Source organism: Mustela lutreola, chromosome 9 (assembly GCF_030435805.1).
Source record: "Mustela lutreola isolate mMusLut2 chromosome 9, mMusLut2.pri, whole genome shotgun sequence".
Lineage (NCBI taxonomy): Eukaryota > Metazoa > Chordata > Mammalia > Carnivora > Mustelidae > Mustela > Mustela lutreola.
In genome coordinates this window covers 127,287,267-127,305,230 of record NC_081298.1, presented here as the reverse complement: position 1 = coordinate 127,305,230, position 17,964 = coordinate 127,287,267, and the positions used below count along the sequence as shown (strand labels likewise).

The window sequence follows — 17,964 nt, the reverse complement described above, 5'->3', positions numbered from 1 at the left end:
CTCAGGAGGAACAGTGATACAAGCACCGGTTCAGGCTTCATCTTGAGGGGGTAGAGGGACAAGAGGAGCAGTGGACAGTCTCCTCAGGATCAGACAGACCAGCTGGGAGCCATGTCTCGAATCGGAGCCACAGGAAATAGGATCTGAGTCCTGTGAGGGTGAAGAGGGGATTTTTGTGATGGGGAAAATAAAGTCTTCATTAGAAAGTTTCCAGAGCCTCGCTCCTGCAGGGACATATACTGGGCAGCCCGACAAATTAATTAAAACTAAACAACTGAGTTTTAAAGTTCTTGAGCTCTAAGATAGCGTTTAAATTAATGTGAAAACTCTGCTAGAAAATCTTATGAGTTTGGGACTCCACTCACACCACTCTTCTCCCCTGGCAAATTGTAGGATTTGTGTATGTCTTGCTTTTGCCTGTCTGTGAAGGTGTGGCAGTATGTGAAGTCCTTTGAGGTCTGGCCTAAGGCATCCTGTTTTTAAGGAGCAGTTCAAATGGCTGAAGATTGGTTTGATCGTTTCCATTTTTTTTTTTTTTTTAATTTCAAAACAGACGATCTTCAAAACATTCTTTTTAAAGAAGCAAAATTTTCTCTAGTTTGTTTGCTCATGCCTTTCTTAAGAATGTTTTTAAGTGTTGGGGACAGAAACACCTTATGCTCTGCCCCAGTATTTCCTATGTTGAAACACATAAACATGAAATTTTACATGCTATTATTTTTTTAATCAGTTGGTGCCTAAAAGCCCTATAGCTTGTGTTCATGCCAAATTTCAGTGGCAGAATCTTCTTTCTGTTGTAGCCCATCATGCAATCTCTATTTGCTCCAGTGCTTTTCCACTTGCCAAACAGAAGCTTGGGAGTGAGTTTAATAGACATACAGAGACAGGCGTACAGGAAAGGAGAAGGAACAGAACCAAGAGAGGAGGGTCTGAAGAGGATTGTATTTGGAGAGCAGAGAACCAGGAAAGAAGAGAATATAGAGACCAGGAAAAGAAGACTTAGTAGGGGGATTGTTGACCTGGAGAGGAGAGGAGAGTCAGGAGAGTCAGGTTAAGAAGACTCAGCTCAGAGGCTGTCTGTCTTTCTGAGGGAGCGCAGAGTGGAGGTGTAGGCGGATCAAGAAGGAAGGACACTGGGGGCTGGACTGATACAGTAGTTAGAGGTCAGGATATTTGACATGTGGCCAATGAAGGTTGATGAAAACAACCTTTTATTCAATTACAATAGAAAAGTTTTCAGAAAACCTGAGTGTAATTGACATAAATTAGTGATGAATGACCCCAAAAATGCATTGCTAAAATGCTTCACGTACCTATTGAACATGAAGCATACATTTGCCAAAGGGTTGAGACACTAACAGATGTACTTGGATGCCTTGGAAGGCATCTCAGTTCTTGGTCTGGAACATTCGCAAGTATGATACTGGCTTTAATCAGTTCTACAAATGACTTTTTAATAAGGATGGTTGTAAAAACTAACTTCTGGTTTTGTTTTCCCAATAGAAAATGCTAGAACTATGCAACTTTAGACATTTTTAAGGTATATGTGTATTATTATTGAGAGTAGCTAAAGGGAAAATTCACACTGTTCTCAGCTAGTAATTGACTGTTATTTTTAGCTTATGTGTTTAAATGAATTGTCTATCAGGAAAAATAAGTTAAATATAAAATTGTTCTACTAATATTTTGCTGTAATTCTAAAGGCAATATGTAAAAGAGCTATGTAATAGTATATTTAGATACTATGCAAATCTTCTGGACATTAACTCTAGTAATGCTGATGTCCTATTACTGAGTTGTGGTGGTTTTTATTTTGCTAATACTGGGTTAAAGCCCTTAATTTTCTAACATCATAAAGTTTTTTTTTTATTCTACTAAAGTCATCCGTAGAATGCTTTTGTAACCAGTTTCCAAATAATATATATGTGTGTATATATATATTTTTTTTTCTTTTTTCTTTTTTTAAACCCACCACTGAACACCCAGACTCTGACACTGGGCTTTTCCCAATCTTGGCAATATTAGCAGTGATACTCCTTTTCATTATTGATGGCAACCCTGTAGGAGGCTTGACCATTCCAATTTTGATTTTATTTTTAAAGTGTGAACTTTCCAGAACCCTGAGCAAAATGAGTGCAGCGATTTTCTTTTTGTAGGACAAGAAGACAGAAGAGTTCTTCTCTGTGGTGACTACAGACTAGAGGAATGCTCTAGTGAGTTTCCACTTCAAGTAGTACCCACTCATAAGCCGGGGGGGCAGACCCTTCTGTCTAAACACATCTTTTATTTGTGTTCCAGCAGGTGCAACAGGTTCAGGTGTTTGCTGACGTCCAGTGTACAGTGAATCTGGTAGGCGGGGACCCTTACCTGAACCAGCCTGGTCCACTGGGAACTCAAAAACCCACGGCAGGACCACAGACCCCCCAGGCCCAGCAGAAGAGCCTCCTTCAGCAGCTACTGACTGAATAACCACTTTTAAAGGAATGTGAAATTTAAATAATAGACATACAGAGATATACAAATATATTATATATTTTTCTGAGATTTTTGATATCTCAATCTGCAGCCATTCTTCAGGTCGTAGCATTTGGAGCAAAAAAAAAAAAAAAAAAAAAAAAAGGAATTCACTTTTGTTGGAAGATTGAGAGGTGTTTTTGTTTCTTTCTTTGTAAAGGCCTTGGATATTGAAAAAAATAACAAGGCAGAACAGTTGGACAATCTTTCTTGAGCCAAATTTAATTATTCTTATTTTTGTAATCAGTCATTGGCTTCTTATCTGGATGAAGACTTTTGGAGGAGAACCAAAATGACAAGTTCCAAGGGGAAGATGAAGCCCGGCCTCTGCTGGCTCAGTCCTGACCTTGACAAAGAAGAAGGGCCCAGTGGGGCTTTGCCTGTGCCCGTCCACCGAAGGCTGTCACGCGTGTCTAAATCAACAGCCCTCCCCTTCCCGACCCCAGGCAGCTTGTGTGTACAATCAGCTTCTTCTAGCAACTCTATATCTGTTGGCTTCAAGAGAATATTTTGCCTCCCATATGTACCCCTTCTCCTTTTTTTAAAGATGGATTTAAACCAAGATGCCTCCAGGAACGGGGACGAAATGAGTATATTCACAGAGGAATCCAAAAAATACAGTTTGGGGGAAAATGCAATAATTTTTGATGAGATGGGTGAAGGACAAGAAGCGAGTTCTGTCAATTATTGTAGATATAATTTTTCTGATTAAATCTGGGGGAAAAAAGGCAGCCTGTTCTTTCTGCTTTTATTGTATTAACAGCTAAGGTAGCTAAAGTTATTTAAAATAAAATTAAATTTATGATCCAAGTAGCTTATTTTTCCCTTTAAATCTCACTGTAAATATATTTGATTTCTTGTAGAAATTGATTTCCTTCTGTTTAATTTTATGGTTTTATTATCATACTCTTGATTTTTCTAAACTTGTGTGTGAATATATCATTGATTGAATTGCAGTTCCATTTGGCTAGTGATATTTCATTATTTTACTAACTGTGATGCCATGTATGGATTTACTTTGCGGTTCAGATCGAAATGCCACTGCCAGAAAGAGCTGTTGGAGATGAGCTGGAGCACACCGCCCTAGAATGTCCCTGGGATCACCTACCTTGAGACAGTGTGAGGAGTTAACACCGGAAGTGCAACAGGCTACTTGTACAGAGAAAAATTAGTACTCAAAGAAAATTTTCATGTGTTTTAGATTGACTTTGGGGATTTGAATTGTCATCAGTGCAAATATAAATTTATCTATCCTACTCTGAGGCTAATTGGTACCATATTTTCCCTTTGTGTCTTGTCACTCTGCCACGTCTTGTCTCATCCTGGCCTCTGAGTCAAGGACCCAGTGAACTGCCTCTAGTTCTAGAAGTTCCACTGCAAGGCCAGGCAAGCTTGAGAAAGGTACTGTGGACGAAGCAAAGGTAGACCCCCATCACTCGCCTTTACCTGCACCCGGGCCTGTGAATGATGACTGCATCTTGACATCGTGCACCAGCTACCTCTGCTTCCACGGCAGAGCAAAGGCCACAAGAACTAACGGCGGACGAGGAGCACGGACTCAGACACCAAGGAAGAAGCCATTTCCCCAGGTCCTCCTTTGTGCATCTCAGCACCCCTACTCACAGATAACTCCATTGAACAGCATCTACTCAGAAACTATACCGAATAAAAAGATTGCTGGAAGGGCTCACATGGGTAGCAACTATGAAACAGAAATAGGACACTCAGTTACAAACATTATCTCTTTTAGTTTTTCAGAAAATGCATCCCTGATTTCATTCATTCCCAGCTTGAACGCCCAGCCATATTACTCTAGTCCTTACCAAACTGCTCTAGGAGGTCATTTCTGTTTTGTTTGTGATACTTAGATGTGCAGACTTCAGGAAGTTCACCTTTAACTTCAGCATTCCAGATGAAGTTTCCTGACTCAGTGCTTTTGCATAAGGAACTAGTTTTAAAAAGTGGTAAGGAAAATTGGAGATGCTAATAACATCCTCCCCATCCCAGCTGCACCTTAAAGTATGCATGTCACCTTCAAGGTTTTATAATTGCACTGTTTGTTTTATGTATGTACAGATTAAAATTATTGCTACATTTGAGGAAAATAAAATTGCTTGCTTCTATGTAATTCCTGTCATTCCACAGGAAATTCACTTTTCCAGCTACTGAATAGAATTTGTTTAACAATGTCCTGGGTTGCCTCTTCATTTACAGGGAAGAAATGAAAGCTACATCCTACGGGAATCGCCCAACCCCCAGTGACTAATGAGTCATTAAAGGATCACGAAAGAAAGGATCCCCGAAGCCAAAGATCCTCGAAGGCACCCTCATATGAACCAGTGAAAATTGGAAAGGGTCAAAGTAAAGTTGTGAGAGTGGGCCATGAGGAAATCATAGCTTTGGCCATTTGCCCAATGATTCAACACGCTGGTCCTGCTGTTTCTGGACCCAGGAGATGGAGTCAGGGCAGCCCTTTGTAGCTACAAGACACTATCTCTCCCCATCATGGGTTTTTATATACTAACACTTATTATCAGTATGTAGATTACAGAGATGTTGAATCTTACGTAAGGAGGCTCCCTCATTTTGCCCTCACATTTCGTAAAATGTCTCTTATTCAATACACATGTTTTTAAAGCAGCATAAATCTGCCAACACTTGGCTAAGTAGGCCAGGGTAAGAAGGGTAAGCAAATATGATTCTAGAAGGCATTCCGGCCTACGTATAAATACACACAGATTTGGTGGCTGCTCTCTGAAGTCATGCTTATGGGAGAAGAAAACCTTTTCCAGTGTTGGGGTAAGGTACAAATGATACTTCTCTTAGATGACCCCAGGTATCTGTTGAAATTTATGCTAAGGGAGGGGTGGGAAGACCGCTAGAAAAACCGAAACAGTTGAGGGAAAAGTGAGGTTGATATAGAAGAACTTCCATCTTCTTTATGGTTTGGCCAAGACAGGCTCGTACCTAGAAACTGTCTCCTGGGCCCTGACAGTCAAAGAAAAAGAAAGGACAGTTGTCTATTCACAAAGGAAGCCGTGCTGATTTCCTCCTTGAAACGAACGCCTCCTCCCAGGAGAGCAGCTCCACTTGAAAAAAGTGAATGTTTCAGAGCCAGTTTGATCCTTGGCCATTCCTGTACCTCTGAAAAAGATCTTGATGATTTAATTAAGCCCATAAATTCTTTTTATTGGAGAAAACTGCCAAAGGAAGCATTCCTCCATCCAGAACCTTTTCTGCCAGCACTAAATTAGTTTTCTTTAGATATTTTATTTTCATTGCCACAAGAGCTCTTAACAAGATTAAAGAAACCCAAAGCTCTGGCCTCATTCAACATGTTTTATTGTCTTTATCCAAGGCGCTAAGATGTGGAAGAACCCAGAGACACGAACCCTGCTCTCCCGGAGCTTTTTTTTTTTTTTTTTTTTTTTTTTAAGATTTTATTTATACATTTTTGAGAGAGAGAGAGGGCACATATGAGAGCATGAGGAGTTGGGGCAGCTGGAGAAGCAGATCCCCGCTGAGCAGAGAGCCTGATGCGGGACTCAGTCTGGAGACTCCAGGTTCGTGACCTGACCGGAAGGTAGAGACTTAACTGGCCACGCCACCCAGGCGCCCCCTGCCAGAGCTGATATTCACACTGGGGATTCAACTTCCATAGTTGCAGTCACAGTTGGACTAAGTGGTGTCGAGGAGAGTTAGAAGTTGCTTTGGGAGTGAAACCTCATCTGGTCAAGGAAGGTTTCCTCAAGGGAAGAAACGGCATTTGAGGTATGGTTTGTAGGATAAAGAGGAGGGAGCTCAGAGAAGGGCAGGGTGAGAATTCTGCCGAACTGCCCGTGGTAGAGACAGGAAAGAACCTCAGAGAGCTGCTTTTTTTTTTTTTTTTTTAATTATTAACTAGTTTGAATTCTCATAAACATCTTATTAAAATTATGTCAGCTAGTCAACTGGAACGTAATTGAAACCAGCCTTTGGCTCCAGGAGAAACATGAACCAGGCTCTGGGACCCTTACAGGGAAACTGTGCCAGCCTGTAGCTAAGGTCTCTTCCATAACTAGCCCTGTCCAGCCAGAAGCACAGGCTTTTACATTATTTTCTGCCAGATGGGCCACAATACTCTGTTGTAGCATTCAGAGGAAACATTTGTGCTATAATCATTTCTAAGGTGCTTTTAGGCTCGTTGTCTCATTCATTCCCTGCAGTCCTTTGAGAGAGATGTTGTAAAGAGAAAACAAACTGAAAGCTTATGCCACAAACATGGTTTATCAGGGGAATTGGAACCTGAAGCCAAGTCTTCTGATTCCAAATTCTGGATTCCTCTTCCTGGACTACAGGCTAGAGGACTGCTTCAGAGTCTGCAGGCGGTAATCTCACTGTGTGGCCTTAAGCAAGGCTTTCTTCTCTGAAATACCTTTTTTTTTTTTTTTTTTTTTAAGATTTTCATTTTTTATTTGAGAGAGAACAAGCAAGGGAGAGGAGCAGAGGTAGAGACAGGAGCAGGCTGAGCAGAGCCTGATGTGGGGTTCGATCCCAGGACCCTGAGATCATGACCTGAGCCGAAGACAGACGCTTTGCCGACTGAGCCACCCAGGCGCCTCTGAAATAACTTTTAATAAAAAACAGGCCTTGAAAACTGGGGTGGGGTGAGGTGGGAGCCGAAGGGCTGAGGAGAGAGGACCTGGCCCTTCTCCAGAGGCCGTCCGAGCCTGCCCTTCAGGGCCTAACTGGGGCTGAGCTTCAGCATCCTATCGGGAAGATGTCCCCCCCACGGTCTGGGGAGAGGCATTAGAGGCATAAATCTGAACAGGAACTGGGGAAGGGGCTCTGGGAAACTGCAGCATCACTCCCTCAGCTTGAAAGAATTTTGGAAAATGTAGGCTCCTTATGCAGGAGGTATAAATGAGTGACCAAGGACCACTTTTGGGTGGCAGAGCCCTACAATTCCTCCTAGAAAATTTGGTTTCTTGGATAGGCTCATGGAGGCTTTGGCTCTGGACCCTTCTGCAAACAAAGAATCTTTTTGCTCTGCTGGAATTTGGCTCTGGTCTAATCATTTGTGTTTGTCTCAGAACTTTGGTCGTTTATGCAACCGGCAGAACCAATCAATGTCCACAGGTATCTGTAGCAAACCCGAGACATTGGCTTGAGAAAAGAACAAAAATGTTTACAGAAATAGTTTCTTTTCCTCCTTTTTTTTTTCTGTAAAGTAAGTTAGCTTTTTTTTTTTTTTTTTAAGTAATCTCTATACCCAGCGTGGGGCTTGAACTCATGACCCCAAGATCAAGACCACATGCTGTATCTACTGAGGCAGGCAGGCACACCGTAAAGGAATCATTTCTATTCCTTCAGGTTTTCTTGCCACTCCAATGCCCACAGGTCCTAAGGTGCAGAATAAAAAAAACCCTGACACCAAGGTTTATATATTCCATTTCTGATGACCAGACCTGTTTCCCTATAGACAACCGTGATAGGCAGTTCTCTGGGAACTACAGAGATAGTTGCCTAAAGCTGATTCCTTCCTAATAATGGAGATTCTGCATCCATTAAAAAATACATCTCATTTCTACTCTGCCGGCGATGTTCTAGACTGACATTCTTGTGCCAATGTCTTCTTAGTTTGTACAGCACTTTCACATACCATATGTCTTGATCTTCAAAATCCTATGAAGCAATTAAAATCTGAAGCTCAGATTTATGGTCAGGCGGCTGGTAAGTTCTGGACACAAGAGTCAATCCTTGGGTTTTGTGATGAGACCTGCCATTCTTCCCACCGCACAATACAACTGTTAGAGACGACAGAACCTAGAGAGTGACACCTAAAAAGTGGGAATCCTGATGCGTTAACAGTTGTTCTTAGAAGCTTGTAGGGGTTTCCATTTTGAAAATAAAACTGGGCTCTAATTTTGGGTTTGTTAAATTACTGAATTTTTTTTTTTTTCATGTTTTAAATTTGTGTGAGGGTGACCGTTCTCAAGCAAGTCCCTGTGCTCTTCCGGAGCAACTACGTCTTTTTCTTTGATCTCAGCACCACTTACGCTGATAGCGCATCTTAAATCCAGCCACCATCGCCCTCGAGATCCAGGCCTGAACTTCCCGCTGGCGAACATTACCATGTACACGGATCCCACCACCCCAGCCCAGCGCCTCAAAACTCAATCGCACACCAAATCACTTCCCCACAAACACATTCTTGTGTCCCTTATCTGGATTCATTGCATCACCATCCTGTTAGTGGTCATTTTCAACAACTTCCTCCCACTCATCTCACCAAATTGCTAACAGTTGCCTTTGCAGTGTCATACGGCTATCTTCTCCTTTCTAGCCCCCTTAATCACAGACTGAATTCATGACTTAATTATCTTTCTTTGGATGATTACAGTAACCACCTCCACGCCTTTTACCTTCAACTCTCACATGGTCTACCAGAGAAGTCTTTCTGAACACAACCTTCAGAGTCTTAATGACTCTTTCCTGCCTATAGTTGGTTTGAAATCAACCTGCCTTTAATTTATTTATTTTTTTTTTAAGATTTTTATTTATTTATTTGACAGAGGGAGGACACAAGTAGGCAGAGAGGCAGGCAGAGAGAGAGGAAGGGAAGCAGGCTCCCCGCTGAGCAGAGAGCCCGATGGATGCGGGGCTTGATCCCAGGACCCCAGGATCATGACCCAAGCCAAAGGCAGAGGCTTAACCCACTGAGCCACACAGGCACCCCTCAACCTGCCTTTTAAGTTTCATTATGCTCTATGTCACACTGATCTGGTCTTCATCTTTGAAGTGACAACATTTGTTCTCACTTAATTACCATATTCATCCCTTTTCCTCAGCCTTTAATGCTCCTCCTTTCTCCACTCCCTCCTTGTCCCTTCAAATCTTCAATTCGGATCCTTTCTAAGACGCCCTCGCTGGTCCACACTTTTAAATTAACCCCTTTCTTCTCTACTGTCTTTCTGCAGTGTTTGGGTTTGCATTGGCAGTTGGTTATATGTAAATTGGTTTCTCTCCACCAAATTATAAGATTTTGATTTTTATTTTTAGATTGTAAGCTTTTCAAAGAGGAGGCTCGTTTTTCCTTTCCCTCCACCTCCCACCTCCGAGCCTTCCACATAGTAACCTCTAGACAGCTAACTGAAGAAATCGATTCAGAAGCAATATTTTAAATCAGGGAAAGGAGCTGATGGACAGAGCAGGCTCTGAGTTGTCGTTCTAGAGTACGGATTTTTGAGCTAAGGAAAAGTTGCAAAGTGTCCAAGAGTTCAAGATGAGGTCCCAATTCTACCCTGATGATTATTCCCTTTTTGTCATGAAATGTGAGCCCCACATATTTGGGGAATTGGAAGAACATCAGTAGTTACCTTTAATACTTCCACCTCTATGGTGTTTTTATAAAGTTAATGTACATGTAAGTTACTCAAAAGTAATACTTTTATCATGCTCTCAAGCTTTGTATTTATAGATGACATAACATGCTTCTATTAAACCCTTTACTTTTCTCAGAAATTAATTCCTCACTGAAAATCAGCTGATTGGTTAACTACAGTCTTAACTGAAAAAAATAGAAAAGGCAGATCAGGGGAGACAATCCCTTCCAGTTTTTTCTCCCCAAATGAGTACAGATCTCCCTTGACTATGATAGGGTTATGTCCCAATAAATCTGTTATAAGCTGAAAGTAACATTACTGGAAAATGCATTTAATACAGATAATCTGTTAAACATCCGAGCTTACCCTAGCCTACCTCAGGTGTGCTCAGAACACTTACATTAGCCTACAGCTGAGCACAATCATCTAGCGCAAAACCTATTTTATAATAAAATGTCAAGTATCTCATGTAATTTACTGACTACTGAAAGTGGAAAACAGAATGGTTGTATGGGTACAGAAGGGTGGTCGGTGTGCTGTCCATTCTCCTGATCGCATGGCTGACAGGTGTACGTTGCTGTCCAGCGTCACGTCACGAGAGAGTGTTGTACTTTCCTATCACGAGCCTGGGAAAATAACCGATTCAAAATTCAAAGTGCAGTTTCTACTGAGTGCATATTGCTTTTGCAGCATTATAAAGTTGAAGATTTTTAAGTCCAACTGTCGTTAATCCAACCATAATAAATCAGGGACTATCTGTTTGTAGAATGCCCTGCTATCTCTTTCACTTAGAATAGAAGAATCACTCTGAGAAGTGATTCATGGTAAAATTAAATACGAGTAAGAAGGCTCTTCGTGAAATAGCTTTTCGACTGGCCTTTAAAACCAGTGCCTCTGGAAGGCGAGTGACTTCATCAATTTGAAAAGCAGACAGATGGAACAGGTCGATGAACAGGAAGACCTTTCTTTAACAGAACAAATGTCTTACCTGGACTTCCTTTCCTCGTACCCGAAGAGTCAGTCCTGCTCAGTTCTGCTTTGTTTTCAAATCTAAAGTAATTTATTATATACCTGCCTGTACTAAATTTTAGGCTGAATTCTTTTTTAACTTGCAAACTTCCACAAAATAATCATTAATTTTAAAATTAGCTTTCCACTTAATGTGTTGATGTTAGTAATTGCATTTTAAATGAGAATTAACTAGTAAGCTAGACTTTTAAAGTTCAACCAAAACCAGCTGGGAAAAAGGATCTACCATAGAACATACTTTATTTAAAGACTCATGAACATCTAAGTTTAGACTAAAATTTCATCCTACCTTCTCTTGAAAGCTTTTTCAAGGTCTTTTATTAAGGACATTTTCAAATGCATATAAAGTAGAAAACATGGTGTAATGAACCAGTTCCAGCTTTTAAAATCTGTCTTTGATATGTGATTTTTATAACCCCAAATAAAGAGATGACTTCAGTCACTCTATCAATTTCCAGTTTAAAATGAAGCTGTGGTTAGCTTTGGGAACCTTCAGACTTAAGAGTTTGTTTTTTAAAGCATTGCATGATAACTACTTTAAAGAACTACTTTACTACTACTATTTACTACTTTAAATATTCTTTTAAGAATATTTTAAAAGATTTTTTTGGTTTTTAATTAACATATAATGTATTGTTAGCCCCAGGGGTACAGGTCTGTGAATCGCCAGGTTTACACACTTCCCAGCACTCATCATAGCACATACCTTTCCCCAATGTCCATAACCCCATCACCCTCACCCTCCCCCTTCCCCCCAGCAACCCTCAGTTTGTTCCGTGAGATTAAGAGTTTTTTATGGTTTGTCTCCCTCCTGATCCCATTTTGTTTCATTTATTCCTTTCCTACCCTCCAAGCCCCCCCACGTTGCCTCTCAAATTCTTCATATCAGGGAAATCATATGATAATTGTCTTTCTCTGATTGACTTATTTCACTCAGCATAATACCCTCTAGTTCCATCCACATCGTCGCAAATGGCAAGATTTCATTTCTTCTGATGGCTGCATAGTATTCCATTGTATACATATATACCACATCTTTATCCATTCATCTGTGGATAGACATCTAGGTTCTTTCCATAGTTTGGCTATTGTGGACATTGCTGCTATGAACATTTGGGTGCACGTGTCCCTTTGGATCACTACATTTGTATCTTTAGGGTAAATACCCAGTAGTGCGATTGCTGGGTCATAGGGTAGCTCTATTTTCAACTTTTTGAGGAACCTCCATGCTGTTTTCCAGAGTGGCTGCACCAACTTGCATTCCCACCAACAGTGTAGGAGGGCTCCCCTTTCTCCGCATCCTCGCCAGCCTCTGTCATTCCCTAACTTGTCAATTTTAGCCAAAGAATGAATATTTTAAAGAAGTTGTAATATATATTTTCAGTCAATAGATATTAATTTATTGCCTACCATTGATTATTTGTCAATTACTATTCCAGGCACTGGTGCTACATTAATGAGGAAGATAAAAATCCCTGTTCTCACGGAGCTTGCATTCTAATAAAGGTTGGTTGACAAATGAGCAAAATACACAGTGTGTCAGGTGCTAAGTGCTGTGAAAAAAATTAAGTAGGGAAGGAAGAGCAGAGAGTGTTTCTGGAAGAGAGTGGTGACCATTTAAAACGGGAAGGACAGAACAGGTCTTCAGAGAAGGTAATGTTTGAGTGGACCTAAGAAGGTGAGAGAGTGAGCCATGGGAATCGGGAGAAAAAGCTCTCTAAGAGAGTTGTGAAGTCTTCAGGCTAGAGCAGAATGAATGAGAATAGCTGAAGATGAAGTCAAACAGGTAGCAAGGGCCAGTATGGTGAAGGGTCTTGTAGACCAATGCAAGAACTTTGGCTTTTGTTCTGACATGGGGAGCCATTGGAGCATCTTAAGCAAAGGAGTGATGTGATCTTACTTGGGTTTTTAAAGAATCGCTTGGGATTTTGTGTTGAGAATAGTTGTAAAGAAAGCAACTACAGGAACAAGTAGACCTGTAGGAGGCTACTGCAATAGTCCAGGCAAGAGATGATGACTTGGACCAGGATCATAGCAGTGGAAATCGGGGGAGGTGGTCAGATTCCAGATGTATTTTGAAAGTAGGAACAACAACATTTGCAGACATTATTAGATGTGGAGTGTGAGGGAAGAATCAAAAGAAACTCCAAGGTTTTTGGCCTGAGCCAAACTGGAAGGATGGGACTTCCATCAACAGAGATGGGGAAAAGAAGTAGGTTTAATCAGTTTTCTGTCATGATCAGTTTGATATTCCTGTTAGACGTACTGGAGGCAGAGATATCAAATCAGCTGTTGGATATAGATGGGTTTAAAATTTAGGGGGTAGTTGGAGCTGCAGACACAAATTTGGAAGTTGTTGGCTTATATTAAAACCAGGAGGCTAAAAGATGAATGGAACCCAGCTCTCTCTCTCTTTTTTTCTAAAGATTTTATTTATTTATCTATTTATTTATTTAAGAGAGTGCACAGGCACACACAAGTACACACAAGCAGGGGAGGGACGGAAGGAGAGGGGTAGAGAGGGAAGCAGACTCCCAACTGAGTGGGGAACCCAACACGGGGCTTGATCCCAGGACCTTGGGATCATGACCTGAGCCAAAGGCAGACGCTTAATTGACTGAGATGCTTAATTGACCGACCCAGGCGCCCTGGAACCCAGGTCTCTTAACTAGGCCACTTCTCTCACATTACATAATCATTCTGAAGTAAGGTTTATACAGGAACTAGATGGTTCAGTATCTGAAGTCTTGCAATGCGATTTCGCACAGTAACAATAGAGAAAAACTACATGATTATCTCAGCAAATGCAGAAAATGTACTTGCTCTTTAAAAAAAAAAAAAAATCCCATAAATGACTTTTTTTTAATTAGCAGGCCTGTGGCAGAGGGGAATCTTCCTTGATCTGATATAAAGTATTTGCTGAGACTCTCAACAAATAATGTACCAAACAGCGAAGGTTTAAAAAATTCCCATTATGTTCAACAGCAAGTCAAGGGTAGGAGTTCACACTGCCATTCCTGGGCTACAGGTCCTCACCCATGGGAGGACCAGTTAGACGTCTCCATAAGGCAATAAGATGAGACAAAAAAGTAAGCAAGCATCATGATTGCATTGAAAGAGACAAAATTGTCTATGTGATGATAGTTCTATAGCATATGCTTAGAAGGTATTTTTTAAATAAATCCTTAAATTTGAGTTGATTGTTTAAATAATTCTTGTCAGGAATTATTCACAGGTGAGGTAAAATTACGTAGCGATTAGGTAGCAAAGTTCAGCCTGAACCAGGTCTTCTGAGGTAGTCACTTGCCTGGCCTTTGTCATTTGTACCATAAGGAAGTAAGATCCTGTTTCTTATAGTTCAATTTTCATTTTGCAGCCACGTCGTCACAGTCATGCCTTGATATTTCCACGAGTCTCCTTACTGATGCCCCAAAGTTTCTCTCCACTCATAGCAAATACATCCTGTACATGTTGTCAGATCAGTCTTCCTCTTGGATCATTGGCACTTCTCCGGAGTTCCTTACATCGAACGCTGGGGAGGAGGCGGAATCCTTATGTCCACTTATGCCTTTATTGAGTGAATTAAGGAACATAGAGCTCCTGGTTCCTTCAGCCCTTACTCTTCCTTGTGTGGGTTGAATGAATAACCCACTTGCTAGATGATTGCCTGTGGTCCATGTTTCTCAATTGGGTGGAACTAATCTCTCGAAGTTTAATAGATTGAATGTGGGGGATTTGTTCTCTTCGTACTCTGCAACTTCAGTGAAACCTCCTCTGTCTGCTTGCTTTCCTTAGGACGGGAAATTATCAAGCCCATTTAGGCTATCAGATAAAGCTGTATCTTCTCACCCATTGATAATAGAAGTGACATTTTGTTTCTCCATCCATTTTTAAATCATTTTTTATCAAGAATCTATGTTCAGAACTTGGGTGCTACCTATTCGGCCCTTGCAAAACCCCCACAGCTAAAAGCCAGACCTAGGCCAGCATTCAAGACCTACCAAACCTGGATCTTGAAGTAGAGGAGAAATTGGGTTTGTTGTGTTAAGCTTAACATCAGACAGCAGCTAAAACTGCCGAGGGCTGTGGTTCTCAGCCATGTCTCCATACTGATACCTTCCCGCCAGGGACTGTGGTTCGCTATTGCCAAGATTCTCAACCAAGAAGCAGGGCACACTCCCAGGATGGCATCTCAGAATCCATGGGGGAAGATGTATGCTGATTAAATGACAATAAAACGTGATTTTAAATACCCCTCCAGGGGAGCCCTCTGCATCCTGCCAGCCCCACGAGAAGCCATGGCTGAGGCACAGGTTCTCAGTGCTACCAGCTCAGAAACTCGATTTTGTCAGCTCATCCAGTGATAATTGGACTCTAGGGTATTGAGTCACACAACTCACAGTCACAGGAGGCTGATTTATAATCCGGAATGTCAATTAACCAATTTAAAATGGAAGATACAGCTTCCCAGCACTTGAACTACTCATGACCCCTTTTCAAACCCCTTTCTAGTAGCTAGGTGGCTGAAACCCAAATTAGTAGCCAACTAGGGGAGGTTACGAGAAAATGAGACTGACAAAAGACCTGGTTTTCAGTTCCAGATCTGCCACTGATTTTGACCGCAGGCAAGTCAAAGCCTTTTTGTATCTGCAAACTTGAGACATGGTGGCCTGCATTGCACGCAACTGCCAGGATTGATTTGCACTTAGTAAAGTCTTTTGTTAATTACAAAACATTTTTCACATATAAGAAACTTACCAAAGCATAGGATATTCTTTTCAAGGATATATCACCTATCTGGGACCTCCAGTACAATCTTTGCTTTTTTGGAGAATACATCACTTTTTTTTTTTTTTTTTTGTAAACTTGATATGCAAGGCCAGTTACACTGTACTTGGTGCTAGAGTCTTGCTCTTTGTCTCAGTCCTTTCTGTAGGCACGTTGTACACCACCATAATGGGTTGGTTCTAAATCACACATATTTATTCTTCATCTTTTCAGCCAGCTTCCTCCAGGGTCCAGGCTGCTTCTAGAGAGCACCAGTTTCCAGTTCAGTAGGTCTGGGATAAGGCCTGAGAATTTGCATTTCTAACAAGTACCCAAGTGATGCTGACCCAGGGACCACACTTCAAAAAACACTGATCTAGTTCAAATGACAATGGTCTGAGCTGATGCTCATAAGATGTGCTACTTCCCTGGTACTAGCTTGCATTCACTCGAGATCAACCATGGATACCTCTCCTCTCACCCTCTTGGGTACAAGTTTATGCTATTTGTCCTCAGATCTCGGCTTTAGGGATTTGTCTAAGCTGTTCTCTCTCAGCTCTATTGACTTCTCTCTCTCCCTCCTCTCTCTCTCTCTCTCTCTCTCTCACCTTTATCACTATGTCTTGCAGCAGAATTCAGAATTTTGAAAAAAGTTTTTTAAGATATGGTGTCATTTAGAAACATTTTCCTAATAGCAGCAACTGGATGGCATCCCTCTCAAGCAGAAAACAGGCTTACTTGACTGAAAGCTTGACTGAAAGCTTGACTGAAAGCTCTTCAAGGACTGTGTCTTATCTTTTTATGCATAGGTTCTAGCAACAAGTGCCCAGGCACTGTTCTAAGGGGACCTGTATGTACTAACACACTTAATCCGCATACCACTCCCATAAATTCCTATTGTACAGATGAAGGAACCGGGGGTCAGGGAAGATGACTGACTTTTCTGAATTCACACAGCTTGAAGGAATGAGAGCCAGGATTTGGACTCAGGCCATAGGACACCAGAGTATGAGGCCTTCACCACCATGCTGTGCCATATAATACAGTGCTTAGGAAGTCTGTTCCGTGTTACGAAAGGCTGCATGTCCCTCCCGCTTCATAGAAGAAAATGAAGTCAACAAGGATGGTCAACTGCAACTTTCTCCCTTCCCTGGTTTATAGACTCGTGTCTATGTTTGCATCTCCCCACTTCTTTCCTCCAGTCTCAGAGTTTTCTCTCTCTGCTCAAGGCCGGTCCTTCCTTATGTCCTGGACCCCACCTCTTCCCCCTTTTTCTGGACTTCCTTTATCAGTTATTCCTTTTAGGAACTTCGATTTCTCTTCTCCCCAGCCTCCCTCTCCTCATCCATAAACTTGCTTAGACATCTAAGAAAAGTCCCCCTGTGGGACCCAGAATTCATCTTTCTGGCCCCCATTCGAACATTACGACTTCCCATCTGAACTTCTTAAAAGAACAGTCCCCACCTCTTACCTCCTCTCCCATTCTGGTCTCAATAGACGACAGTCGGATTCCCACCCCATGGCCTCCCTCACCTGCTTCCAACAAGTTCACCGTTATGTTCCCAAACGCGACCTGTTTCTAGTACTTAGATACTGAAATTCCACAATGCATTTGATTGAAACTCTATTGATGTGGTTTCCTGGACTTGGTTCTGCCCTCAGCACTCTACTAATTCTCCAAGCCACTCTCCCAGTTTCAAATGACCACCTCTTAGAACAGAAAATCTTTGTATCTAGTATCTTATTTGTTTTGGTGGCTAGAGAGGAGGGGCAAGTATACCCATGTTTCCTTGCACAGTTCTTTCTGTATGAATTATCTATGTATCTGTATTCTCATTAGATTCTCAGCTATCTGAAGGCAAAAATTGTTCTGTCCAACCTTATATTCTCAGCTCCTAATACAACCTGCCACCCACCATAGACTTACAACAAGTATTTGTTGAGCAAATTACCCTTTAAAACCTTTGCTTCACAGAGGTCCAAGCAGTCTTCTGTAGATGTTTCCAAATCTTTCTGTGTAAAACACTGTAGACTGTTCTAGATGTTCAGAGAAGGGACCTGTCATTTTGGGCTGGCTAAGACTTTGTGATGGGGATCGAACTTAAGCCAGAATTCGTTTCAAGTCCAGAGGTGGGAACAGGGAGGGAAGAATACCAATGCTTGACTCCCAGGCCAGAGACCGGCAGGCAGCAACTGGAGTGCCTTTGTTGAAGCATCAAGTTTGTGTACGGAAAATGTAGAAGACAAGCTTAAAATGCTGGGTAGGAAATGCACATGTGGAGGATCTGAA

General features: G+C 41.5%; 1 protein-coding gene across 6 annotated transcripts in view; it reads left to right on the top strand.

The window, feature by feature from the left end:
• Positions 1 to 4,705, top strand: part of NCOA1 (nuclear receptor coactivator 1) — a 237,361-nt gene extending 232,656 nt beyond the window's left edge. For 3 of the 6 annotated variants that reach the window (XM_059132487.1, XM_059132485.1, XM_059132486.1), the window contains one exon: positions 2,299 to 4,705. In XM_059132487.1, coding sequence (XP_058988470.1) covers positions 2,299 to 2,469 — 171 coding nt within the window. In that variant the 3' untranslated portion in view covers positions 2,470 to 4,705. Of the gene's footprint in view, positions 1 to 2,156; positions 2,214 to 2,298 lie in introns of all 6 variants that reach the window. The other 3 variants (XM_059132489.1, XM_059132488.1, XM_059132484.1) reach the window with 3 other exon arrangements.
• Positions 4,706 to 17,964: the final 13,259 nt, after the last annotated feature.